Source organism: Trichoderma atroviride, chromosome 5, assembly GCF_020647795.1.
Source record: "Trichoderma atroviride chromosome 5, complete sequence".
Taxonomy (NCBI): Eukaryota; Fungi; Ascomycota; class Sordariomycetes; order Hypocreales; family Hypocreaceae; genus Trichoderma; species Trichoderma atroviride.
The window spans coordinates 2,960,468-2,985,211 of record NC_089404.1 but is presented as its reverse complement, the minus strand read 5'-3'; the positions used below and the strand labels follow the sequence as shown (position 1 = coordinate 2,985,211).

Below are 24,744 nucleotides of genomic sequence, written 5' to 3'. Positions count from 1 at the left end.
AACAAGAGAAGTCATGCTATTGGTATAAAATAATGGCTGAGCTGCAGCATGGAAATGTGCCCGTTAGGCTGACATCTGCCCTGCCACCTCATTGCCTTCTGCCATACGCGCCACTCTCTTTGTCTAGTAACATCATTTGTATCCTAAGCTTCTCCTCTTGGTCTTTTTGATACGCGCCTTGTGTCTCATATATGCATTCGTCACTACTTGAAAGCTCTAACGCTATACAACAACGCATGAAGCGTGAAGCTGCCGATTACATGCACAATTAGTTACAACAAGATGTCGAAGAGGGCCTCTTCCAACAGCAACGAGACCCCAATCCACCAGAAAAGATGCAAGATCGAAGGCTATCACATGAATAATAGCACGAGATCAGCATCAACCAACGAGTACACTGTCGGTTGGATTTGTGCCATCAGTACCGAGCTAACCGCCGCGACCGCGTTCCTCGACGAGAAATTTGACGCACGAGAATACAATCTGCCCGACGACGACAATAATGACTATACGTTGGGTCGAATTGGTGGACACTATGTCGCTATCACAGTCCTACCAGCATATGGCACTGATACGGCGGCGGCGGTTGCAAAAGACATGATGCGCAGCTTTCCCAGCATCAGAATTCGGCTCATGGTTGGCATCGGTGGCGGCGCACCAACCTCAAAACACGACATTCGCTTGGGCGACATTGTGGTCAGCATTCCTCATAACGGGAAAAGTGGTGTGTTACAGTATGACTTTGGCAAAACGATGCAAGATCAGGAGTTCCAAATGACGAGGGTCTTGAACCAGCCTCCACAGAATCTGCTGGCGGCGGTTAATGGTCTCCGCACAAATTACGAGAGTCAGGGCCATTTGCTTGAAGAAGAGATAGAGAGCGCCTTTCAAAGGCTGCCCCGACTACGAGAGACATATCAACGTCCGAGTCAGAGCTCGGATAGGCTTTACAAAAGCCATGTTATACATCCTCTACATGACGACGAGAGCTGTTCAAGAGCATGTGGCGATGCTGCACCGAGCGTTGTGCCGCGGACCAAGAGGCCTTCAGACAAAAATATTACAATACATTATGGCCTAGTTGCTTCCGCAAATCAAGTCATGAAGGACGCTACCACTCGAGATAAACTGGCGCTACACAATGAAGTCTTGTGCTTCGAAATGGAAGCTGCTGGACTTATGAACGATTTTTCATGCTTGGTTATCCGCGGCATATGCGACTACTCAGATTCGCACAAAAACAAGGATTGGCAAGGGTATGCAGCAATGGCAGCGGCCGCATACGCGAAAGATCTTCTCAATCGACTTCGTCCAATCCGTGCAGAGTCTTCCCACGTCATACCGAGCCAGTTGGAGAGTGATCAGAGAGCAGGAGAACATCAGCCATTTCCTGCTGATAAGCTAGAAATGATGCTAAAGTCTCTGTATTTTGAGCAAATTGGAGCCCGCCATTTGACAATAAAGAATGCTCATGCAAAAACATGTAAATGGTTGATCAAGCATCAAGCATATCTGGACTGGCAGGATCCCAGTAAACTAGAGTCACATCACGGTTTTCTCTGGATCAAAGGAAAAGCAGGAACTGGTAAATCGACATTGATGAAATTCGCCCTTACAGATGCTCAGAAGAAGATGAAGGATAAAAAAATCATAGCGTTCTATTTTAACGCACGAGGCGGAGATCTGGAGAAATGCACAACTGGCATGTATCGGTCACTGCTATTACAACTCTTTGAACGACTTCCGGAACTTCAGAGTATTTTATCCTCATTCCCATTGACAGGAGTCAGAGAAGATTACAATTGGAACATCCAACAATTGAAATCTCTATTTGAAGAAGCTATACACAATATCAGGGACGATGCAGTGGTATGCTTCATTGATGCGCTGGATGAGTGCAACGAGGATGAAATTCGGGATATGGTGTCCTTTTTCCAGAATGTTGGTGAATTCACTACATCCGACGACATTAAATTTCTAGTCTGCTTCTCAAGCAGGCACTATCCTCACATATCCAAGAAAAACGCGCTACATCTCATCCTCGAAGGGCAAGAAGGGCACAATCAAGACATAAGCAACTACATACACAGCGAACTGAACATTGGGAAAAGCAAACTTGCTGAAGATATTCGCGCCACCGTACAGAAAAAGTCGGCAGGCATCTTTATGTGGATCGTCCTAGTTGTAGAGATTCTGAACAAGGAATATGATGGCGGCCATATACATAGGCTGCGGCAACGACTTGACGACATTCCTGAGGATCTACACCAGCTCTTTCGTGATATTCTGACTCGAGACAGTTATCGCAGAAATGAGCTTCTTTTGTGCATTCAGTGGTTATTATTTTCACGACAGCCATTAAAGCCCGAAGAACTCTATTTTGCTGTCCTCTCCAGCCCTGGACCTGAAAGCGTTGATAGCTGGAATGTTGACGAAATATCCATTGAAGACATAAAGAAGTTCATTCTCAGTTGTTCAAAAGGACTTGCAGAGATAACCAAATCGAAAAATCCAACTGTTCAATTCATCCATGAGTCTGTTAAAGACTTTTTACTCAAAGAGAAAGGATTGAAGGAAATTTGCACCGATTTTGGAGATGGCTTTAAAAGACAAAGTCATGAACGATTGAAACAATGCTGTCTTCAATGTCTCAATGGAAAACATGAAAGTGAGGAAATTCCTGAATTACTTTCTAGCGCATCATCCAGCGGTGCAAAGGATCTTCGCCAGCTGCTTCGAGACAAATTCCCATTCCTTGGTTATGCTGTGCGAAACGTTTTATATCACGCAAATGCAGCGGAGATGGGTCACGACGAGCAAGCTATCTTCTTCCAAGCTTTCGATTTTGATAACTGGATTACACTAAACAATGCGTTTGAAAGATACCAAATACGCCAACTCGATCGAACTGTTACCCAGTTATACGTACTGGCGATACACAATGCAGGAAATTTGATTCGATACCATCCATCAAGGTTATCTTGTTTTGAAACAGAAAATAGTCGCTATGGGCTACCAATGCTTGCAGCATTAGTTGCAAATAGCTATGATGCGGTCGAAGCATTCTTAGAAGTTCATGCTCGTACAGCATTATCAGATGATCACCCGAAAGCATCCATCCTCCACCAACTATATAAACAATACCTCCAGGATGCAAATAAACGAAAGTGGGGTTCGAAAGATTTCCAATTTTCGCGACAAAAGAATATCCTTTCTCATTTAGCAGGATATGGCGATGCCATAGTTACATCTTTTTGGCTCAATTGGGCCGACGTTGATGTTAATCTGCCAAATGAACAGGGAGATACAGCACTCGTTGTGGCAGCAGGAAAAGGAAATGATGATGTCGTCAACCTTCTACTTGAGCATCATGCCCATATTAAAGCAAAGAATGCACGCGACGGATTGCCGCAGCATAGAGCAGCCCTCTCGGGACATGAGTCTACTATTAAGATACTTATAGAGGCTGGTGCCGATATTTTGGCAAAAGATGGGGAACAAAGATCGCCGCTACATTGCGCGGTTGCCGAGGGACATACAGCTGTTATTGAAGTACTTCTTGAAGCTGGCGCGGATATCGAAGCAAAAAACAAGAACAATGAATCGCCGCTATTTATAGCGTTTCAGAAGAAAAAGGAGTCTATTATTAAAATGCTTCTTAAGGCTGGCGCGGATATTGAAGCAAAAAACAAGAACAATGAATCACCGCTACATTGCGCAGTTGCTGAGGGATATACAGCTATTATTGAACTACTACTTAAAGCTGGCGCGGATATTGAAGCAAAAAATAAGAACAATGAGTCGCCGCTATTTATAGCAGTTCAGAAAAAAAATGAGTCTATTATTAAAATGCTTCTTAAGGCTGGCGCGGATGTTCAAACAAAAAACACAGATGACGAATCGCTGTTATTTATAGCAGCTTGCAATGGATCTAAGGATATTATAAAAATGCTTCTTCATGCTGGCGCAAAGATTGAAGTAAAAAACAAGAATGATGGATCACTGCTATTCATAGCGGTTCAGGAAAAATATGAGTCTACTTTTATTAAAATGCTTCTTGAAGCTGGCGCGGATGCGAATGTGAAGGGCAGAGAGGGCAAATCGGCACTATATCTCGCGGTTGAAACAGAAGACAAAGATATTATTGAACTACTTTGGAGGACTGGCGCGGATACTCACTTGGTGGAAAAAAACAGCGAGTCACTGCTGCACATACCAGCCGAGAGGGGAGATGGAGACATGGTTAAATTCCTTCTTAACGCAGGCGCGGATGTCCAAAAAAAGCGGCAGGGTGCATTGCCACTACATATGGCGACACGGGTTGACGGCAAGTATGCTTGGACGGAAAGTCGTTACACTGCTGTGGCTGAGTTGCTACGCAAGGACGCAGCGAGCATCAACGAACGAGATGATCGTGGCTGGACGCCACTGCTTTGTGCAATGAACGCTCCCAATGAGTTGCATGACGGGTACGATTGGTGGATAGCAGCTGTTGAACTTTTGATACGAAACGGCGCAGATGCCAACGCACAAACATCAGGAGGGGAAGCATCGCTGCATTTCACAGCACAGCAGCAACATAAAGGAGCAACTAGGCTACTTCTTGACGCCGGTGCCGGTGCTAACATAAAAGACAACTGCGGCAAAACGCCGCTGCATATCGCAGCAAAGCAGCAACATGAAGAAGCAACCAGGCTACTTCTCGACGCCGGTGCTAATGTTAACACAAAAAACATGTGGGGTGAAACGCCGCTGCATACTACAGTAACGCGGAGAATTGAAATAATAACCAGGCTACTTCTTAAAGCCGGTGCCAGTGTTAACATAAAAAACAATTATGGTGAAGCGCCGCTGTATATTGCAGTCACGCGGGGAATTGAAACAGCAGCCAGGCTACTTCTTGAATTCGGCGCCGATGTTAACATAAAAGACAATCGCGGCAAAACACCGCTACATCAGGCTTGTTCCGCGAAGAGCTATTTTTTAGTAAACTTGTTACTTGAAAATGGCGCGGATATTGATGCAAAAGATCAGGAAGGGGAAACGCCATTACATAAAGCAGCTCGTGGAGATCTAAATTCGGTTGAGTTGCTGATTTCTAATAAAGCGAACTTGCAATCGAAGAACAACAATGGTCTCACCGCACTGGAGATTGCTCAAAATCAATTGACAAAAGTAGCGCCTGGTCGCCGCTGGTATACTCAAAAAACCATAGATATGCTAGAAGAGGCACAAAATCACCTCAAGGGATGAATTTGAATCGTTTTAATTGATACTCAAATGAATAGTAAAATGATCTTTAAATATATCAATCTAGTTTTTAGCTTCTTTCTCAAATTCTTATGTGTCCAAAGACAACCGATTAGATTCACTTTACCCTAGCTACGGGGGTCAGACAATCATAAGAGATGATTGATATAACAGCGCACACGTTAGACATCTTATAAGAGTTCTGGCATAGGATTCTTGTTAGGGAATGAAGGATAATCCATCAAAAACAAGAAACGCAAGCGTTTTAAATGGATAATGTAAATTTGCTACTAATGTAATCTTTGTTTACATACCTCTGAGATTTATCTCCCTCATAAGTGGAATTATAAGGCTACTGTTATCGCTACAGAATAACTATTCTCTTTCCCTGAAGCCTTAGCAGCTCAGTAACACTATTGAATATTAATGTATTATTAATCTTATTTATTACAAGCACCTTATTTGGACAATTTTACGGTAATCTACCCATGTTCATATACCTACTAAAACATGCCTACTGGACACACATATGTTTGCCCCACCTGGGTAAGCATAACCCTTTCCGCGTTACAGAACTCTTTGGGTCGGTGCAAGTTTTTGCGGCTTTTAATGGGTGGTAAACACAGGGCCTAGCTTTTAACGGACAAGACTATCTCATCACAAAAACTTGTCCTGCGCTATCTCCCATAAAATAGCCTAGTCTCGAATCTAGAATACCGGCGGAAGCCAATGTGTTCCGTCGCATATGATTGACGAGAGGCAAACTCCAGACTACGAGGATGTTAACACATTTCTCACTGTTATGCAGCAAGAATTAAAAATCATCAACTTAGAAGAGCATTAACAATAGCTTACCAAGCACTGTCTGACAAATTGTAAATATATCTACAGCTGTTTAATAATACTTGAAAAATGTATAAATGGTGCAAATGACAGCCAAGATAAGATTTAAATTAACACCATCACAACAAATTTTGCAAAGAATCTTTTCAGTCTTGATCTTTATATCATCTCTAAAACATCCAAGAATGTCGACTACCTTGGCTTCCCAGTTGTCTGCCACTGCTGAGGGCATTAGCAAAAACGTTCCCGCTCCCTTAGTTTCATCTATCGATGAATCAATTGCCGGTTCAAAGACTACTTTTGATATCAATTCGACGATTCAAGTCGGAGCTTCTCTCCCAGCTTTTAAGCTGCCTAATGCTCTCGGCAACGAAGTGACTAGCGACAGCCTTCTCGCCAAAGGCCCGGTTCTAATCACTTTCTACCGTGGAGACTGGTGCCCTTATTGCAACTTGGCTCTGCGCTCTTTGCAACTACACCTGGACGAATTTCATGCCAAAGGCGTGACCATGGTGGCCATCTCTCCCGAGCTGCCCAACACTTCTCTATCTACTACAGAGAAGAACGAGCTCAAGTTTGAGGTTTTGTCGGACGTTGGCAACAAGTTCGCTAGGCAGCTTGGAATCGTGTGGGATCAGCCCAAGTCTCTTGATAGTGTATTTGAAGCCTTCAAAGTTGATTTGAAAGAAAGGCATGGCAATGATTCAATGGCTCTGCCCATTCCGACAACTATTTTGGTGGATGGAAAGGGAGTCGTGCGGAACATCCACATCGATCCTGATTATAGGCAGAGACTAGAGACTACTACTGCACTTGCGTGGGTAGATGCTCTGTAGGTCATTAATATCATAGAAGAAGAGGTATGACGGCTATGGGACTATGAATTTCAGTGCAAGTTGGCTTATCCGCACTCTAGGATTCGTCATAGCAGGGATAAAGTCTGGCATCATTATAGTTACAATAGTGTTATCAATTGAAGTGTGATCAAGTTTGCATTTATTATTTATACCAACCAACAGTCTAATTGTATCTTTACTGCTAAACAAGGCAACTAAATCCAGCTGCGAAGTGTATCTTGTGCCCTCTGAGTGACTTGGCTATATGATTGCTGTTCTTCTGCAGTGTTGACAAATCCGACTTCTCTACGCTAATAATCTCTTATGTAGCTATATTCTAGTTCATTTCAAGGGCTATATGCCTTTGAGTGTTCTGCCGGGATGCTTGGTACACGTATGCTAAAGCGCTACGGCTTCATTGTCGGACTTAATGTCCTTAGTATCATGCTGAATTCAGTCTTACTACGCAATGCACATGCAGTAGTATTCAGGTTACAATAGTACCTAATTTACGTGCGTGACATCACTGAATTGCAGCCTGCATTCTAAACATCGCACTGATCTAGCAATCGTCGTTCAATTACCCCGATAACTAACCTCGAATAACCTGTGCATTACGATGCAAAATGCTTGTAAGCCAAATTTTGACCCGTAGAAGGTGTCGAGCGATATAGAGGCAAGCGGGAAACGAATAGAAATAAGGGATTCTTCTCACAGCCATAAGCACACAACTTTAATGCTGCGCACGTTCTATTGCCTCTACTGCCCCTTTGTCTCTTACCAGAAATAAGTCTTGGGGGGCTTTAGTATTTGTGTGTTAAGTGTGTATGCATCTGCTTATTACAATTGTTGCTTTTGTCTCTTCCACGAGCGGAAGCAAACCTCCAAGCTTGGCGAACAATGTATAATTGCCGAGCGGAACCAAGTCCATGTAAGTATGTTATTACAACACTTTGAGCATGCTGAACATAAACAGAGCTCTCCGGCGAATAAAAAATCCGTACAATAACTTCAGATGAAACATAGCCATGAGTATGGAGTCCAGGCAAAAATATTTACTTAGCCAGATCTCTGAAACTGGCAAACAAAAAAAGAATTTGAAGGGTATTGAACCCAACCCGATTCGAACGGATAACCTTCAGGAGATTCCTAGCTGGAATCTGACGCGCTACCGTTGCGCCATGGGTCCTGTTGAAGAATCTCAGAAAATCAAAAGCACTATAAACTTTAGCGCAAGACCCGTCGATTATTGCGTCGATTGTTGCGTCGATTGTTGCGTCGATTGTTGAGTTTGGAGTGTTAGAGCATCAAGATGAAGATCAACCCGATGTTCCTTGCTATGGAGCAGTTAATTACATTCATTTTAGTCGCATTCACGCGCTAAATTTGCCATTGAATCATAATACAATACGAATAATGGTCTCTCCAATACATGCACTTTTGCCTATGATGACCTCCTTTTCAGTACCAGGCTGAGAGTTCAAGACTTTGTTAACATTATACGCCCTGCCACTGTAAACATATATACATATTCATCCATGTGCAAGACAGCAAGACTGAGGTGCCAGTTCATTGCAGAAAAGTCACCTCCTCACGCACATTGGGTTCTTTCTGCAATCAAATGGCGATCAAAATTCACTGTAGCACAAGGGCCTGGACTTCTTCTCAACTAGGCTTTCCATATTAACTGTGTAGAAAAGGTACGAGAAAACATTATTGCTAAGTTTCATGGAAACGCATTGGGACCTACCTGTGGTAGCTCGAAGCTGTATTTTCTACTCTTCAAAAAACGAAATGATGATTGAGTTTCTAAAGTCAGCCTTTTCGCCGCCATGGCCTCAAGTCCTATTTTGGGTCTTTCCATACAGCAAGAAAAAAAAAGGCATATTTCTTGTCCCAGTATCCGACACTACTTACGGGCTACCAAGCCTGCGTGCATACCTTCGCTAGTCAAAGGCTTGTAGGACGGGACCGTTCATCTAACATCCATAGTACGGCGAGAATATTGCCTAAACTTCTCAAATGCCGGTTCAATGACATGACTAAAACAGGTTAACTTTAACCATCACGCTTCGTGCCGAAGCATCCACGACAACTCGAGACACTTACAGCAGCGCACTAATGCCGGCTCATTCGAACCTTAAGTCGGCCATCGGAGGGTCGAGAATTGCGCTGCAGATCTGGGGTGCGTCCGGCTAAGTTGGTGTAGATTAGCCTACCAATCGCGCAGTGAGAATCCAGTGCTAAGCATGCTGAGATGTCGCATCGTGGCGGCCCTTTTTTGCTTCTGTGGGCAAAAGCGTCCGCCTCCAGTGTGGGGTGAAGACCTTTCAGCCAACCCGCCTTCGGCTTATTTAGTAACACCTGCATGATGTGGCCTCCATTAGACAATAAGGTTTTGGATGCTGAAGCATTGGAGTCGAAGTCGCTCCAAAATTATTGTAAACAGATGTTTGCCTACCTCAGCGCTGTGCTTAGATATGCGACAATACTAAAGCTTTCCAAGCCGGTACTCCAGGCGTCAATTATCATCCTTAGAGGCAATGCAATTATTTATAAGAACTATCAAGAAAGATGAATTGGATAAATGCTGGACTAGGCGGCCTTCCTTAATATGCATTGTTACCTGTTTTCGTACGAACCAGAAAAATTAGTAGCCAAGTCCTAACGAATGTGCGTGCATGACCACGGTAAAAGGCAAAGACTGCTTCAGATCAAATGCAGAGCTGGTTGTCGGGTCCTCGGTCCAAAGGGAATATTCACAAGCCATCCTTGACGCATGTTTCTATATTTAATATAATTGCAAACTGAGCGATGATCATCACTCGTACACGTATTACAACAAGTACGTAAAAATACTTCAAAAGCCCAGTACCAATCGGGACACGCAGTTGTGATGGGAGTTGATTTAGCCTAATTCTAGATGCTGGAGTGAAGATGAGTGCCTGGAGAAAAGGAATACAACGACAGCTAGAACAAATTGGGCATTTGGCATTTAGTGAGCTGGCAATGATGAGAAAATCTTGAATAATTTGAATACGATTATATACAGATAATTTTGGGGACTCTACTAGGACCTGCGATACATGTACTATATAATCTCCTATTTACCCCAGGATCATTAGTCTTTTCAATAACAGCATCTTACACTTTATCGACCTTATACCCTTGTCTTCTATAACAGCTCTTAAAAAGACAAAAATGCCTTCAATCAGAAACACCCTCACCTTTTTGCTGGGCCAGGCGCTTCTTGCCACTGGTAGCCCAGTAGATGTTGAGAAAGTTGAGAAGCGCCAATGCCCAGGAATTCACGTCTTTGGTGCTCGTGAGACTACAGTAGGGCCAGGATACGGCTCATCTGCTACTGTTGTAAACCTGGTGATTTCGGCTCATCCTGGAACCACATCCGAAGCCATCAACTACCCGGCTTGTGGCGGTCAGGCTTCTTGCGGCGGCATCAGCTATGCCAACTCTGTTGTTCAAGGTATCAACGCCGTTGTCACAGCCGTGAACAACTTCCACAACTCTTGCCCAAATACCAAGCTAGTCTTGGTCGGATACTCGCAGGTCTGTACTTCTCTCATCCTGTTGATTGCATCAAGTACTGACAGGCCATATAAAAGGGTGGTCAAATCTTTGACGACGCACTTTGCGGTGGAGGCGACCCTGCCGAGGGATACGGTAACACTGCTGTTCCCTTGTCTTCGGGAGCTGTCTCTGCCATCAAGGCCGCAATCTTCATGGGCGACCCACGAAACATTCACGGACTGTCGTATAACGTGGGAACCTGCACTACTCAAGGTGTAAGTATTCTCCAGTTACAAAGTGGATCGATGTCTATAGATGATTGCCTTTTGACACTATGATTCTTTTCTAGTTCGATCCCCGCCCGGCTGGCTTTAGCTGCCCCAGCGCATCCAAGATCAAGTCGTACTGTGATGCCTCAGACCCATACTGCTGCAACGGAAACAACCCTGCCACTCACCAAGGCTACGGCCAAGAGTACGGCCAGCAAGCACTCTCTTTTATCAACAGCAAGCTCTCATCATAAGCTATGTAGACCACTGGGCGCTTATAGCTCCAGTCATGCAATGGGTTGTTGGATTTGGTCGTCGAGGGCTCCGTATCGCAGAAGGACATGGCTGCCGTGTACAAAGTAATATTCCTTGGTACCTAGTTCATAGTTCAATAAGACATTCTTCTGCAGTCACTAAGGTATATCCCTTCTAGTAGTGCCATGTGACGTTGAATCATGAGAGGGGTTCGGGATAAAGATTTGGTTAATAGAGAGGAATATTGCTATTGTAGCAGCTGATGTCGGAATATATATAGTAATTGGCAGTGGATATGGTAAAAGCATTAGATATAGTAAAAGCAGTATATATATATATAAAAACAGTAGATATAATAGAAGCAGTCAAGATAGTAGGAGCGGTAGACACAGTAAACTTTTGCACTTCCAATTCACCATTGTGCTTGAAACCAGGTAGTGTATTGTGAGCGCTATGACAATATGCATCTAATATCAAGAATTTTGCGATGATACAGCAGTAATACGATGAAACATGCAGCACAATTTGCAAGATGAGCTCTGAATATGTACACATACATGTGGTCACTTTACAATCACGCTCATCTTTTTATTCGCTGGCTACATGCGAGCATACAATGAAACAAATGCTCTACCTGTATACGACAGCAACAAGATGCAAAACGATGCAAGGAATGAAGGGTGGGCTGCAATCATAAAATTCTTCTAGAAAGAAGGTAGAGACGTGTATCTTTCCCACTGAGCTAGGAGTAGTGCGCCCAGTAGCCAGTCGCCACGACAACTCTTTGCCAACAAATTGTTTGTTGATCTAGTCCAAACATTAAACTCAAGGTAGCAGCCAAAGCCAGTTTCTCTAGCAACATTGAACATTGTTTGCACGTCAATCATTTTCGGCCTCTCCGTATCGATTCAGAACTACCCACGTAATCGAAGTTCATTTCAACAGTTACACTCAGCATATTGCACACCATGCCTTTCGTCAACTACCGCGAGCTCTTTGCTGAGCATGATTCCACTCAGCTGGAAAGAATCGGCCAAGGCCGCTGTGGGACAGTATGGGCGGCTCATTGTTCCGATTGCCACGGACACTACCATCTAGCCATCAAACTCGAAAATGGTAGCGCGGGGCGGTCCATTTCTCATGAATACAAGATTCATCAAGAAGTGCTCAGAACATCTGCGCAATGTTGTTTTTTCTTCCAAATCCCTCGGACTATAAACTTTCTAGATTTGCAGGATATCTCAATGTGGCATCGCATCTTACCGAAATTACCCGAGGGTTATACAAGATGCAATGCTATTGTCAGCGAGAAGATCATACCGCTTCCGGCTTCTACTCGAAGACTCCTCGTACAAAAGCTCCTCCCCGATATAGATGAAGAGAGCGTCATGAACAATTCGAGCAACGAACATTGTCTTATTCGACCATATCTGGGCCGCCGACGATGTCGCAATCCAGAGGCCGATACAGAACCGAGCACGCGCCCGCGAGCGTTCAGCCTTCGAGATTTCCCACTGCACTTGGATCAGATGGAACAACTAGGTCTTAATCCCGGTGAATACGCAATTACCATGGCAGATGCGCTTGCTTTCATGCACTGGATGGCAGGGGTAGATGGAAATGGTGTTGAGTTTGTGCTTGGTCGGCCGCGAGGTCCACCTTACATCTTCTGCCTATGCCACCAGAAATCGTCTCAGGATGCGCACCCTCGTAATATCGGCATACTAGGTCCGCATTCGATGTGGATAATGGACTTTGATATGTGCAAGGAGTTGACGCTTGACGAAAGCGGCATTGAACAAGCCTGCAACGCTTTCTGGGGCAATGATCCGTGGTATCCTCGGCCTGGTCGGTTGGCTACGGCGGATCAGAAACTATGGGATATTTTTGAACTTCGATTCCTGACATCGAGTGCCAGGATTTTGGGAGGGCGACCAAGCGAAATCAGGGAGCTTCCCAGGCTACTCGTGGAGAAGATCAAGCAGACTGCAATGACTACTTCGACGGACGAAGTTGGGAATTCGGAAATGGAAGCAAATTGACAAAAGTTGTTGGCGTGTGGCAACGAAAGTCGCATGGATTAGAATATTGATACCAGGCTCTGTAGTAGAATAGCGTGACAAATCAGATTATCCCCAGCGCCCTCCATTCTCTCGCTCATATTCGTCTTCCGTGTATCCATTCCACTCATACTGCATGCTCCTCGCTTCAACCTCGCTTCGAGTTCCTTGCCCCGGCATTCGATCACCTTCAAAGTAGATATCCAAATGGTCAATCCATCCTTCGATGCGACCACCACCCAGGAATTTTATCCAGCCCTTGTTCCTTCTGTCATCGGAAGAAATGGGCCCTTCGGCCTCGCGACCACGCCAAGAAAATTGCACTGCATCCAGCGACGATTTACGAGGCCGGTCTTCAAAATAGAGCACCCCTTCGATGATTCCTAGGTCAAATCTTCCCCATAGGCTAGAGCCAGCTAGAGTAAGCACAAGACTAAGTCCTGATGCATACTGGGGCCACTCCTCGTCGACGGAACGGGAATCGATATCGTAGCGGCCATTCAGAAGACCAAGGGTTGCGAGACTTGCTCTTTGGACTGGGCGATGTCTATCTTCCTGGCTGTCTTCATCGTAGCTATCTTCATATGGTGGAGGGGGCTCGTCGAAGGGGTCAGCATAATCGTTATATCCACCGCCTTGATACGAGGACTGGATACGTCCCTGCGGAGTGAATGGGCGACTGCGTCTCGCAGTTTGCCTCACTCGGGGGACAGGAGCTGGTGCAGGAGCTGGTGCAGCGCGTGATGCGGGTTCTTGGCGGCTCGCTGCTCGTGAACTGCTGCCACGGCGAGCGGTTTGCTTTGTTGCATATTGGCGTGCTGGAGCAGGGCCCTTCTCCGACGGTTCAGATGTTTTGGCTCTCTTGGCTGTAGTAGGAGCAACACTCCCCGGCGAATTGGTGTTAATTGTTATGTTGACGATAACATCCGCCTTCCTTTTCCCAGTCGTAGCCTTTCGCGAGGGCCCGGCCTGCGATGCAGCTACAGCTTCAAGCCCCTTTGTTGCTTTCTTCTTCTCCTCCCTCTCGCGCTTCGTCCACTCCTTCTTCAGCTTCTTCTCCAAGTCTGTGATGGGGAGAGGCACGGACAAAGTCCCTTGTCGAACGGCATCAAAAAGCCGCATGCGCGCCACAGACTTCACCTTGGAAGGCTGCAGCCCATGGTGGATGAGTTGCGCTTCGAACCAATGCGCGGTGTGATCTTTGTCGCTCCCAGACGCAAAATGTGCGACCAGCTCCTCTTTGCTGGCACGGCGGTGTTGACTGCGGTTAGATGCTTCCGCAAAGAAGACGCCATTGCCATACGCAAACTTGCCCTCGGACGCAAGGGCGGTTGTTTGCGACATCTTGGGTCTGTAGGCGTCTATCTCTTGCTGTCTCTGCGATGAATACTTATCCAGTTCAACGGCTTGAAGCTGGCAAGCTTGGTCAATTAGCGACACGTTGTTACTGCCCAAGGTGCGGGGCTTGGGTGTTTATGAGAGGTGCATGTATGTATGTAATTTGACCCCTCCTCATTATGTACTTTGGAGGCATATTTGCGCCACTCAGGTTGTTCTCTTATGTCACCAATGTTCAAATTTCAGGAATCAGATATTACGCTAACAAGCGTCCTCTGCAATTTAGTGACGACGGCACATGAGCCTCAGCGAGCTTTGGCCGCTCCAACTGAGATTCCAGTCATTTGAGCCTACTTCAGCGACGCAGATACATGTGTCTCTAATATATAATTCAGTACTCTTGGCCAAACAGTAACAAAAGACAGTGCTCAGTGATTACTCCCCACGCCGTACTCTAGCCCTGATTTCTTTTCCGACTATCTCGAGCGACTCGTATATAGAGATTCTAGCCTTTCAAGTTGATCCTGGTTGACTTTCAGAGCCTTTTTCGCTATTTTTATCTCCTGTTCGGTCTGGGCGATCTTGTTCTGTCGCTCTTCTTTCTCGGCCGCATGCTTCTTTGACTTTTCGATCATCATCTGGAAAATTTTCTAAGCGAGTTCGATATTGTCTCCATTATCGAGGTGGCCTTGCCCACGGGCGACGGCGGCGCTCGCCTGGTTGCGCAGTCTGCTGGCCAGCTTGCTCGTCTCGGGACTCATGTTCATCTCCTCCCGTAACTTTTCGATCGACTCGATGATTTGAGCTGCCCGGCATGCCGGTTCTAGTGAATCGCTCGTGTCCGCTGGTGAAGGCATTGTTGTTTATAATTTAAAAAGTTATAGCAGAAAGCGTCAAAGGTGTGGTGCTTTGGTCCGGATGCAACGCGCAACAGGAGAATGTGCGGATGGTCCTCAGATATATATAATTGTTGACTTTTAACCTTTTCGATTTGAGTTTTGTATGCTGAGAGTTTATAACGTTTTGAGAGAATTCATTGCGTGTATATACCTAAGGTATTTTCCCTGCTGGAAGAATTGAGTTTTGAAGTGTTTTGCGTTGGTGGAGTGATGGCTACTAACATGCTACTTTTGCTATTCCTGCCATTGTTTTTATTTCGTTTTATTGATACAGCCTTGTCTTTTAATATTTAGCTAAAAGGAATTAAGGCATCGTTAAGGAAATTATCGTCCGTAGTACCTATCTCCATGTAGCTAGCTAGTCTTTTGGCTAACCAAGGAATTTTGTATCATGTTCCAATGGGGTAGATACTCTCTTGATTGGGAGTGTGCACTAAAGGCAATAGAAACTATTTGCATTTTGGCGTTTTCACTTTCATTATGTGTAATCTTATCTTGGTGTACTTTCTAATTTATTGACGTAGTACTATGAAAAAGAAGTCCAGGTAAGTAATGGTTGTGACGACATAGGTATATATCTGCTGCTAACGATTGACAGAGACGATCAGCTACTGCCGTTGGTACAGTTAGGGGCCAAAAATTTACGAAGGGAAAAAAATAAAGATACACCAAGTTTAGGAGGGGATAATCTATTACAGCTTCAATCCACAACAGCTGCTATAAAATTGAACATTATAAGTAAGTACTATTAAAATATAACGTATCCATTAATTTTTATTAAATTTTAAGTTTAATCATCTGCATATGTATTTTATAGATTTAATTATTAATTTTTGAAAACTATGACTTTTGGTGGTACTCAGTATAGCGTTCGCAGACTTTTTGGCCCATAACTGTACTTCATGTTCAATGCTTGCACCATCCATTACTAACATTACAATGAGAACCAAGGAGAGAAGGTAAAGAAAAAGGAAGCTAGAAAAGGCAGCATGGGTTTTCTTGTTCTTTTTAATTTATTTATTTAAAATAAGGCCAGTAAATATTCCTAGCTCTAAACCTATAATTACACGCACAGTATCTAATTATATAAAATACTAGATATAGTAGATATAGTAGATATAGTAGATATAGTAGATATAGTAGATATAGTAGATATAGTAGATATAGTAGATATAGTAGATATAGTAGATATAGTAGATATAGTAGATATAGTAGATATAGTAGATATAGTAGATATGTCGCTTACCTACCTGGCTAGTTGACTCAGTTTGTGCGATTCCACTTTTGCGCAAGACTTCACCATCATGATACCTACTCTGCCAGCGTGACATAAATTCTATTTGATTGCTTCCTATCCACAGTAATATTTACAAATCGTTCTTAGTATTTACACGAATAAATGCCCCTAATCTCTTAAAAGATATTGGGATTCGGACAGGCGTTGAGCCCATCCATCATGTTAAACTCCCTCTCCACAGTGTGTGTGCTATTTGAAGCAATTAGATCGTAGGTTCGTATATAAGTATGAGCAAAATTGTTGGGATCGTCAGGAGTGGCTCCGTTAGTAATAGTGGCATTGTATAGGGTGTAGCCTGATCCTGCGATGGGGCCGACTTTGACAAAATCAAGAGGTATCGAGCCAACGGTTGGCGTGAAAGAGTCGAGAGGAGTTGGTACATGTACTATCGCCTTTAACGAGTCGAGGTTTGAGTCATCACGGATCTAAATTGGTATTATTATTAGCATTAGTGGACAGATAGCTTGTTGTATTAGGAGTAGGGAGGCTTACCGCAACAGTCAAGTTCATCAGTCCGTTGTAAATTGTTTCAGAACATGACAGCTTTGGCTGCGTAACGATCGTATCATCAAACGGGAATCCTTGGCCACCATTCTTGTACATGGTGCTGTTGGTGGCTCCGTTGCTGGTATCGACAACCTCCACGTCAAATCCAGAAACACCTTGTGTGACGGGAATCACTGTCGAGAACTGGTACCACCAGAAAGTAAGAGGAGGGTTTCCGTAGAGGACATGAGCAGAACTAGCTGAAGTTATGCTTTTGCTAACGATAGAAGCGCCAGTATCTCTCTCCCCAGAACGAGGATGGAAGTGGATCTTGACTGTGCGGTTTGGGTTGGCGGTTACGGGGCCAGCAAGCTGTTTGATCTCCATTAGCGCTTGTCTTGTGTTTTCCATATCAATGGAAGGAGAAAACGTACTCTGATATAGCCAGACATGGTCATCGTTCCATCCGAGTTGATAGTGGCAAATAGCTGGGAAGGCTTTACGGCAATGGGCTGGATTGGATCCGTAAGAGCTACGCCCTTGGGGACGGTATTGATCATTCGTTCGAGCAGTGTTGTGCAGGTTTGGTAGAAGTAAGAGGGGGAATCTGCCATTTTCCCAATTTCCTCCCCTCCGTCAGAGTTGAAGATTCTGGCATCGGAGTTGGTGGTCTCATTGTGACCAAACGCGAGTGGATTCTGCGTAACGTTGTTCACGAACTGAACAGCACTGACTTCTAGTTAGTTCGAGGCCGTCGACAGGAAGTAAACTCATCTTACACAGTGTTGTCAAACCCGGTGAATCCCGTGTTAGTTGTGTCGAACGTCTGCGTGTTCTGATCATTTGCCTGTGCATAATGGTTAGCTCATTCAAAGTTCTTGTACAGCCAGCCCTCAAAGTATGTGACAATTAACATCGGCTATTCAGATAGCGACTTACTGGATCATTAACGACTGGGACAATCTCAGGAAAGTCTACGCCATGAACACCTCCAAGGGTATGGCCACATGCCACCAGCCCAATCATCTCTTGCGGCGTAAATCCTTGTCTCTGGAAATTGGTGATGTGCTCGTCCAAAGGCTGCTCTGGCTTGGGCACGCCTGACGCACCAGGTCCTGTAGCATCAACTCTACCCGCTCGATAGGGAATCTCAACGCTTCCATTTGAGCATCCATTTGCAGCAAACACTGCCCCCAAGGCGATCAAATCCGCCATAGATGAACGCGGTGTGAGGAACGCGGCTAGATTCACAAGCGTTTCGTTGAAGCCAATACCGGGATTCTCATCGCGGTTCACCTCAAACCCAATAGACGCGTCGAGACCTCCTACTCCCGTCACGACATCCGCAGTTGCCATGTCATGATATGCCGTTCGCAGCCATTCTGCAGCTCCATTACGCCCAGTGCCAAAAGGGACCTTATCGCAGGGGACGATAAAGGTTGCTGGCGAGTTGCCAGATCCAAATCCCTGCTGCTCATAGAGCATAGACTCGAGCAAGTCAGTCTTGGCATTAGGCCAAATGTACTCACTATCAGCATAGGCAGAGCCGGCCACCAAGCCGAGCTTGGTGATGGCAGAGAGGACGCGGTAGGATAGCACCATTATGCCCAATTCGAAACGAGTTACGGTATCGAGATTTAAAGATTGCGCGAGCGTAGAAGCTTAATAGGCTTAGGGGGCGCCAACAAGGCGAGAGCATTTTATATACAAGCATATCCAACCTTTATCGACATGATTCGGGACTGGAGCCGGGAGTAACGTTGAACTCTTTGTCGTTGCGTTCCACATTCTTGGCCAAAACGTGCCCTGGTTTCTGTTGGTCACTGTCCCTGGATCCTGATCACCTTCCCGTTAAGTCTGTAGGCGCGTTGGACGCATTTTTTGGAGACGCAGAGGCGCACGCAAATGGGGATTTTGAGTGCAAACAAAGACGATGTGCAGGCACGTAAATAATGCCCTCGACGCTATTGGATGTGTTGAGTGGTCAGGAAGACCCACACTCTTGGCAAACCCCTTTGTCTGTGGTTCCGTTTGCAGCGATCCGTTGGTTCTTGCTCAGGCATATTTTCCTCTTTGTCTAGTTGTTGTAATACAGCCTCTCTTCCTCTTCTCACCCTTCTTAGGAAGCCTTGGCGTAGTGGTCAGCTTGATTATACGCTCCAGTAAAAATACAAGGATAAATGGTAATGACCTGCCTATAACTCTTATTAAAGGGCCGTAGGAAGGTTATAACAAGCAGTTGATTTAAAAAATAGAGTGAGTGAGATTTTAGCATAGAAGGAGACTCCGGAATCTCCTGTGCTAAGCAATTTAAAGTCCGATTATTACTGCCTTGTGCCAAATCCATCGTCCATTTTCGGACGTGTCGAACCATATTAGTGCGAAAACCCCTGGCTTTCAGACTCGACTAACGTTACCAGGAATGTAAAGCTGACTGTCCAGTTATTCAGACATTATTCGGCCGAGAAGCGACGGCATTATGTTGCGTATTCAGTAAAAGATTACAGCGTATTGCTGTGCTAGTAACATGAAGAACCACTATAGCACTTGAGTAGGGCTGCATATTCATTTTTATCTTGGTTTCGTCAGCCTAGTCGTAATCTGCTGTTCCAATCGAAGTGAGATTTCTTGCCTCTCGTCTCGATCGGTGATGCAGATCGAGCTTGATTTAGACCGCATGTAATGGAGATCATATAGGACTTGGCAAACAGAATATGCTGCAGATGCTGAGAAGGGTCCTGCGCTTATTATGCGCGTGGAGCGATTTGTGAGAGCGTCCTCTACGGCTTTCAACCGCTCGACCGCGACGAATAACAAGCATTAGTTCGACTAAGCCGCAGGTATGATTTCTATTGCGTCCTTTTGCAGAAGCACCTGTCCACCTTGAAATATAAAGCGATATATCTGCAATCTCGCGCAAATGTAAAATCTCGGACTTGGAGATAAGCAAGGACATATTATATATATAATGTTACTAAAACTGAAAACGAGCCTTATGGGCGGATGGTGGAATCTCATATAGGCTACAGAACTTCTCATTCATTTCTCTCGCATACCAGAACTTCAATGTCACTGCGAATGTCGTACCAAATCCCCGTCCTTGCATTTTCTTCGCAAATTGGGCAAGAGCCATCCCAGCTAAACTTTCCCTCATAATGGTGGAACGCATGACCGGGCGAAACACCTCCAAGCATATCACTGAGTTCTTCCAAGAAGTCAAGTGCAGACCATCTTTCGGTAGACTTATACTCGTCTGTGTAAAATCGACCAACTTGGACGAATTTTCGATCATTTGCAAAGAATGTCCTTTGATAAGGCCAAGGTATACGAGGACGATCTTCTCCAAGGTCGCGTTTCGGAGGGTCTTGTTTGAGGCCGTAATCGATGAGCCAAATTGGATCATATCGTTCGCCACAAGCGTCTAATTCCAGAAAAAGGCGAATGAAGAGACCTCGAGGACTTTTCTCCTCAAAGTAAGCACGGAAATCTTGAGGACAAGACACCACCTTAAGATCGTCGCACCAGCTCGAATCAAACTCAAACGCCATGTTTTTAACATCACGTAAACCCGTTGTGGGATTTACCATAGAAATATCTTCCGTGAGATAGGTACCCTTTCTATGGTATCCTATAGTAAGCGGATTGAGTGGTTGGAAGCATATAAGATCTCGATTTGGACGTATGGCAAAGCGCCAATCTTCGTTGCTCCGCGGGAATATGAACGGGACGCAAGCATCGGCATCAGGCTTGGGAGGATAATCGCATTTGCTGTCTTCCAGAAGTTTTGCCGCCCAGTATTCCGTCTTATAATGGTCTTCGATAATTTCTCTAGATTCGCTGCATGCGCTCCACATACCAAAATCCCAAAGATAGGCAGACGGATTGTTGTTGGTCCAAGAATGACTGATACCAAACTTTGGTGCGGCAAGGTAGTAAGTATGGCCGTGGTTGAGTTTACAGCGGGAGCCCAGGACGCACGGAGCTCTAAGTCTTGCAAGCTGGTCGCCATCCTCTTTGAAGTTCGTCACCGAGAAGAAGTGAGCGCCGGGGCGAGAAGGGCTATACGGCCGCAAGGCATGCTCCCAGACCTTTAGCCGTATCTCTGTTGGGAGAGAGGTGAATAGATGGAATTCTGATGCCATTTTGTGTGATGGATACCAATAGACTAAATAAACCTGGGTCGATTATAGAGATGCTCTGTCAGGTGAAGAAAACGGTTTGGTTGAGTGAGAAATCGGAAGAGCCCACTGTCTTATATATAGAGACTTTCGTATCCACAAACGCCACAGTACTATGCGATAATACTTAAAGCCATTGTGTGGAAAGTCATTTGGGAGTGCCATCACCCAGTGACTGGCTAGTATGAGGCTTTACAAGTACCCGAACTCAATTTGATACGACCAACAAACTTTCCACCGCTATGTAAGTGGGAAGTAAGAAGAAATGGGGGATTCCATGGCCATTAACAAAGTCCTAATCCTTTATATACTATTGCGTTATCAAAAGATGATAATTATAGATACATCTATTACATCTATTACATCTACTACATCTACTACCGACGGAGAGAAAAAACTGAAACACAATGTCAGTGTCTCGTGTGATGGTTGGACGGGATCTGTCGTAGATATTGGCCGCGGGCGTGGAATTCGTAGGCTGGAAAAGAAAGAGAGGGGAAAAGAGGAGAACCGAAAGCGGGCTTCGAAGGGGAATTTTGGTCATTTGCTACCTATTTTTCCGAAGGAAGGTCCAACGTTGGAAGGAGCGACCATTAGAATGCGCATGTACGTTGGCCGTATCTAGGTACATACCTAATCATCTGCCCATAATCTATTGGGTCAAAATGCCTGGTGTATTTCTGCTAAATTAAATAGCTACACTGATAATAAAGAGTAGCAGGGGTAGCAGAAGATGTAGAAGATGTAGATGTAGCATTTCAGTGACCTAGAAGTGAGGTGACCACCACTCCACCAACGCAAGGCCAAGCTTCAATATTCGGCCCTTCATGATGAGGAAGTGCTTGCGTACGCCAAATAAAGTCTTTCAGAGCAATTCAATCTCTCGGCCTAACTCAAATGTCAAACTTTCGACCACGCACGCAAAACTCAAATCGAAAAGGCCACAAGTCAGTGGTTACATATATCAGACGACCACCCACCCATCCTCCGTTGCGCGTTACATTCAGACTAAATCCCCCACACCTTTGGTCATTTCGGCCACAACCATTTTTCTAATCACTAACGACTCTCTCTTGAGCAACAGACACAAACGGTTCACCCCAGGCCGAAAAAAGAGTTGGACATGAAGGAAGCTCTGAAAATCCACCAGACCCGACTTCGAAAGTAGGAAGTGCTCATGTCAATGGGTGACTAGGCAGGCGACATTCCTGAAATGGTTTCGTGCCACAGAGACTTGCCAGGCTGAAGACGAAGAGACAAATTTACGTTGTGCCAGAAATAAAGGCAAGGGGGATGCGTATGGGGATTCCCATTTGGCAAAGAACAAGGCTAATTTGATGGCACATGGCAGCAGACCGTTCTGCTCAAGAAGCGTCCTTCGAGTCCTCGCAAAGGTGACTCTTGGACAATCTCACCCACCAAACAAGACAATTCCATCAGAACCTCGCGGCCTGACGACTCTGAGCTCAGCGACCATGCCGAGGATGATGCCGCAGCTGGAGAAGGCGCTCAACATGATCGAAAAAGACAAACTCAGAGTCCAAAAATAGCACGATTCGGTTGTCCTGGTCGCAGTCCAGACGAGCATCAAGCCGTGGTGTACATCACACTCAGAACCACAACTCTGCCACATGTGGCCGGGCCTCAAAGGCGAGTCTCAGACGCAGAACTACAATCCTGCCATATTCAGCCGGACCTCAAAAGTCTCAAGATCCTTCAGATTTGCATGGTAGAATAACTCCTCCAAGACATAGCCAGCAATGCTGTCGCTTTAGGGGTACACTCCTAGCCTGTATTCCATTGGATGGGAGGCCGCGGGCAATGACATCGGATTCTGCAACCTCCTCGTGGTGTTGCCTGGGAACCTGGTCATATTTACAAGATATGACCAGAGCCAGTGCAGACGTGCTTTCGGGATAGCTGTGTATTCTATTCCAGACATGATATGCTTGCGGAACAAGCGTTTGGAGATACATGGCGGTGCATCGTAGCTATCCAACTGGTAGAAATTAAGACCCTCTTGAATTCATCCCGCGGGTAATTAGTAGAGTCATAATTACAAGCTCCTTCCTATGTATCATAGACTGCCCGAGTCTTTCTCGCCCATATACACACATCTTCAAGCATCTTACGACTCCTAAGCCTCCTTCTTCAACGCCTCAAGACCCTCCGTCGGCCTCGGCCCTCCACGACTCCTCCTCTCCTCCTCAGCACCGCTCGCCTTCCACGCACTCAGAATAAGATTAACAATGTGATCCACGCCCACATCCTTCTTCACCTGCGCGAAAACCGTCGGTCCCCCTTCCCGCATCTTCCTCGCGTCCCTCTCCATGACTCCCAAATCAGCGCCCACAGCCTCGGCCAAATCCGTCTTGTTCACGACCAGCAAGTCACTCTGCGTGATTCCGGGGCCTCCTTTCCGGGGCACCTTGTCGCCGCCGCTGACGTCGATAACGTAGATGATGAAGTCGGCCAGCTCGCGGCTGTAGTTTGCAGCTAGGTTGTCGCCGCCGGATTCAATAAGCAGCAGATCGGAATCGAACTCGGCGTGCAGGTCTTCCAGGGCGGCGAGGTTGGCGGAGATGTCTTCGCGGACGGCGGCGTGAGGACAGCCTCCGGTTTCGATGGCACGGATGCGCTGTGGGGGGAGAGCGGCGTGGCGGGTGAGAAACTCGGCGTCTTCTTTGGTGAAGATGTCGTTTGTGACGGCGGCGAGAGAGTATTTCTCTCTGAGGGCGAGGCAGAGGGCCAGCATCAGAGCAGTCTTGCCTGAGCCGACGGGACTGTAGAGAGCAGGTCAGTATCTATAAAGCAAAAAGACATTTCTCGTGAATGGTGCTCACCCGCCGATTCCAATTGTGAATGCACGATCAGCCCAGGTGCGGCCCTCTACAATGGGCATTTCCCGTCCGATATAGCTGCCGGGTCCGTCGAGGATTTCGTGAGAGTGGCCGTGCTCTTGAGCTGAGAAGCCATTGTGAGAGTGCGGCGCGCTGCCGTCGTGAGAATGTGTGTGCGCCATGTTTTAATCTTACAACGAGAAAAAATTGAAAGAAAAAAGAAAGTAAAAAAAAAAGGGAAAGAGGCTTGAAAAAATAGATGAGAAAATAATGGCAGTGAATATTCACTAAGGAAACGCAATCTGAGACGTCACGTCAAATCATGATCAAGCCAACTGATAAGAGGCGCGGGGGAGGGGTCGATTGATGGTGTGCAAGTGTGGAGCCAAGAGCTGGATTTGACAGCTGGATTGAGCTTCAGATCTGATCTCTTATCTGTAAGAATAATAAAAACAAGTCATGGCCCGTGTCGGCGATATGCGCCGGGACCTAGCGGGCGAGAGTCGATGGAATCGTTAGCAAGTTGATGGTCAATTCTTGTCTTCATTTGCTCCGTCATAATGTACAGCTCGTACACAGGTCTATATAATTACACAAGCCAGAGCCAAATCCCTTGCTTTGCCTGGCTAATATTTTTTTTCTTCCCGCTATCCTCCTTTTCATTT

At 45.6% G+C, this 24,744-nt stretch overlaps 9 protein-coding genes and 1 non-coding gene across 10 annotated transcripts; 4 read left to right on the top strand and 6 right to left on the bottom strand.

Moving 5' to 3' along the window:
* Positions 1-282: 282 nt before the first annotated feature.
* TrAtP1_010201 (uncharacterized protein) lies at positions 283-2,074 on the top strand (the record flags this gene model as incomplete). Its single annotated transcript, XM_066114602.1, has 2 exons — positions 283-1,941; positions 1,982-2,074. 2 exons carry the CDS (start codon positions 283-285, stop codon positions 2,072-2,074), a joined length of 1,752 nt encoding a protein of 583 aa, XP_065970698.1.
* Positions 2,075-6,216: 4,142 nt separating this feature from the next.
* Positions 6,217-7,101, top strand: TrAtP1_010200 (uncharacterized protein). Its single transcript, XM_014089875.2, has one exon. The coding sequence runs from the start codon at positions 6,279-6,281 to the stop codon at positions 6,927-6,929; it is 651 nt and encodes a 216-aa protein (XP_013945350.2). The 5' UTR covers positions 6,217-6,278; the 3' UTR covers positions 6,930-7,101.
* A 936-nt stretch (positions 7,102-8,037) lies between these two features.
* Positions 8,038-8,118, bottom strand: TrAtP1_010199. The gene has a single exon. It is a non-coding gene; the product is annotated as a tRNA-Trp (tRNA).
* A 2,012-nt stretch (positions 8,119-10,130) lies between these two features.
* On the top strand, positions 10,131-10,980 carry TrAtP1_010198 (uncharacterized protein; the record flags this gene model as incomplete). Its single annotated transcript, XM_014089516.1, has 3 exons — positions 10,131-10,496; positions 10,553-10,732; positions 10,807-10,980. 3 exons carry the CDS (start codon positions 10,131-10,133, stop codon positions 10,978-10,980), a joined length of 720 nt encoding a protein of 239 aa, XP_013944991.1.
* A 1,245-nt stretch (positions 10,981-12,225) lies between these two features.
* On the top strand, positions 12,226-13,023 carry TrAtP1_010197 (uncharacterized protein; the record flags this gene model as incomplete). The annotated part of the gene is made up of 1 exon (XM_014089876.2): positions 12,226-13,023. The coding sequence occupies one exon, from the start codon at positions 12,226-12,228 to the stop codon at positions 13,021-13,023; it is 798 nt and encodes a 265-aa protein (XP_013945351.2).
* Positions 13,024-13,110: 87 nt separating this feature from the next.
* TrAtP1_010196 (uncharacterized protein) lies at positions 13,111-14,385 on the bottom strand (the record flags this gene model as incomplete). Its single annotated transcript, XM_014089877.2, has 1 exon — positions 13,111-14,385. One exon carries the CDS (start codon positions 14,383-14,385, stop codon positions 13,111-13,113), a length of 1,275 nt encoding a protein of 424 aa, XP_013945352.1.
* A 269-nt stretch (positions 14,386-14,654) lies between these two features.
* On the bottom strand, positions 14,655-15,446 carry TrAtP1_010195 (uncharacterized protein). Its single transcript, XM_066114601.1, has one exon. The coding sequence runs from the start codon at positions 15,234-15,236 to the stop codon at positions 15,030-15,032; it is 207 nt and encodes a 68-aa protein (XP_065970697.1). The 5' UTR covers positions 15,237-15,446; the 3' UTR covers positions 14,655-15,029.
* Positions 15,447-16,628: 1,182 nt separating this feature from the next.
* On the bottom strand, positions 16,629-19,324 carry TrAtP1_010194 (uncharacterized protein). The gene is made up of 6 exons (XM_066114600.1): positions 19,257-19,324; positions 18,001-19,189; positions 17,841-17,908; positions 17,496-17,790; positions 17,068-17,433; positions 16,629-17,000 (listed from the first exon to the last, which is right to left on the bottom strand). Exons 2-6 carry the CDS (start codon positions 18,661-18,663, stop codon positions 16,692-16,694), a joined length of 1,701 nt encoding a protein of 566 aa, XP_065970696.1. The 5' UTR covers positions 18,664-19,189; positions 19,257-19,324; the 3' UTR covers positions 16,629-16,691.
* Positions 19,325-20,096: 772 nt separating this feature from the next.
* TrAtP1_010193 (uncharacterized protein) lies at positions 20,097-21,203 on the bottom strand (the record flags this gene model as incomplete). The annotated part of the gene is made up of 1 exon (XM_014089878.2): positions 20,097-21,203. One exon carries the CDS (start codon positions 21,201-21,203, stop codon positions 20,097-20,099), a length of 1,107 nt encoding a protein of 368 aa, XP_013945353.2.
* Positions 21,204-22,557: 1,354 nt separating this feature from the next.
* Positions 22,558-24,619, bottom strand: TrAtP1_010192 (uncharacterized protein). Its single transcript, XM_014089879.2, has 2 exons — positions 24,083-24,619; positions 22,558-24,022 (listed from the first exon to the last, which is right to left on the bottom strand). Exons 1-2 carry the CDS (start codon positions 24,259-24,261, stop codon positions 23,377-23,379), a joined length of 825 nt encoding a protein of 274 aa, XP_013945354.1. The 5' UTR covers positions 24,262-24,619; the 3' UTR covers positions 22,558-23,376.
* Between the last annotated feature and the right edge of the window lie 125 nt (positions 24,620-24,744).

Coding starts and splice junctions, on each gene's coding strand:
- TrAtP1_010194 (XM_066114600.1), bottom strand. CDS start 18,663: ATGGTGCTATCCTACCGCGTCCTCTCTGCCATCACCAAGCTCGGCTTG. Junction 17,791..17,840: donor ACCGGGTTTGACAACACTGT/GTAAGATGAGTT, acceptor ACTAGAAGTCAG/TGCTGTTCAGTTCGTGAACA. Junction 17,001..17,067: donor TGATGAACTTGACTGTTGCG/GTAAGCCTCCCT, acceptor ATACCAATTTAG/ATCCGTGATGACTCAAACCT.
- TrAtP1_010195 (XM_066114601.1), bottom strand. CDS start 15,236: ATGCCTTCACCAGCGGACACGAGCGATTCACTAGAACCGGCATGCCGG.
- TrAtP1_010192 (XM_014089879.2), bottom strand. CDS start 24,261: ATGGCGCACACACATTCTCACGACGGCAGCGCGCCGCACTCTCACAAT. Junction 24,023..24,082: donor TTCACAATTGGAATCGGCGG/GTGAGCACCATT, acceptor TGCTCTCTACAG/TCCCGTCGGCTCAGGCAAGA.
- TrAtP1_010200 (XM_014089875.2), top strand. CDS start 6,279: ATGTCGACTACCTTGGCTTCCCAGTTGTCTGCCACTGCTGAGGGCATT.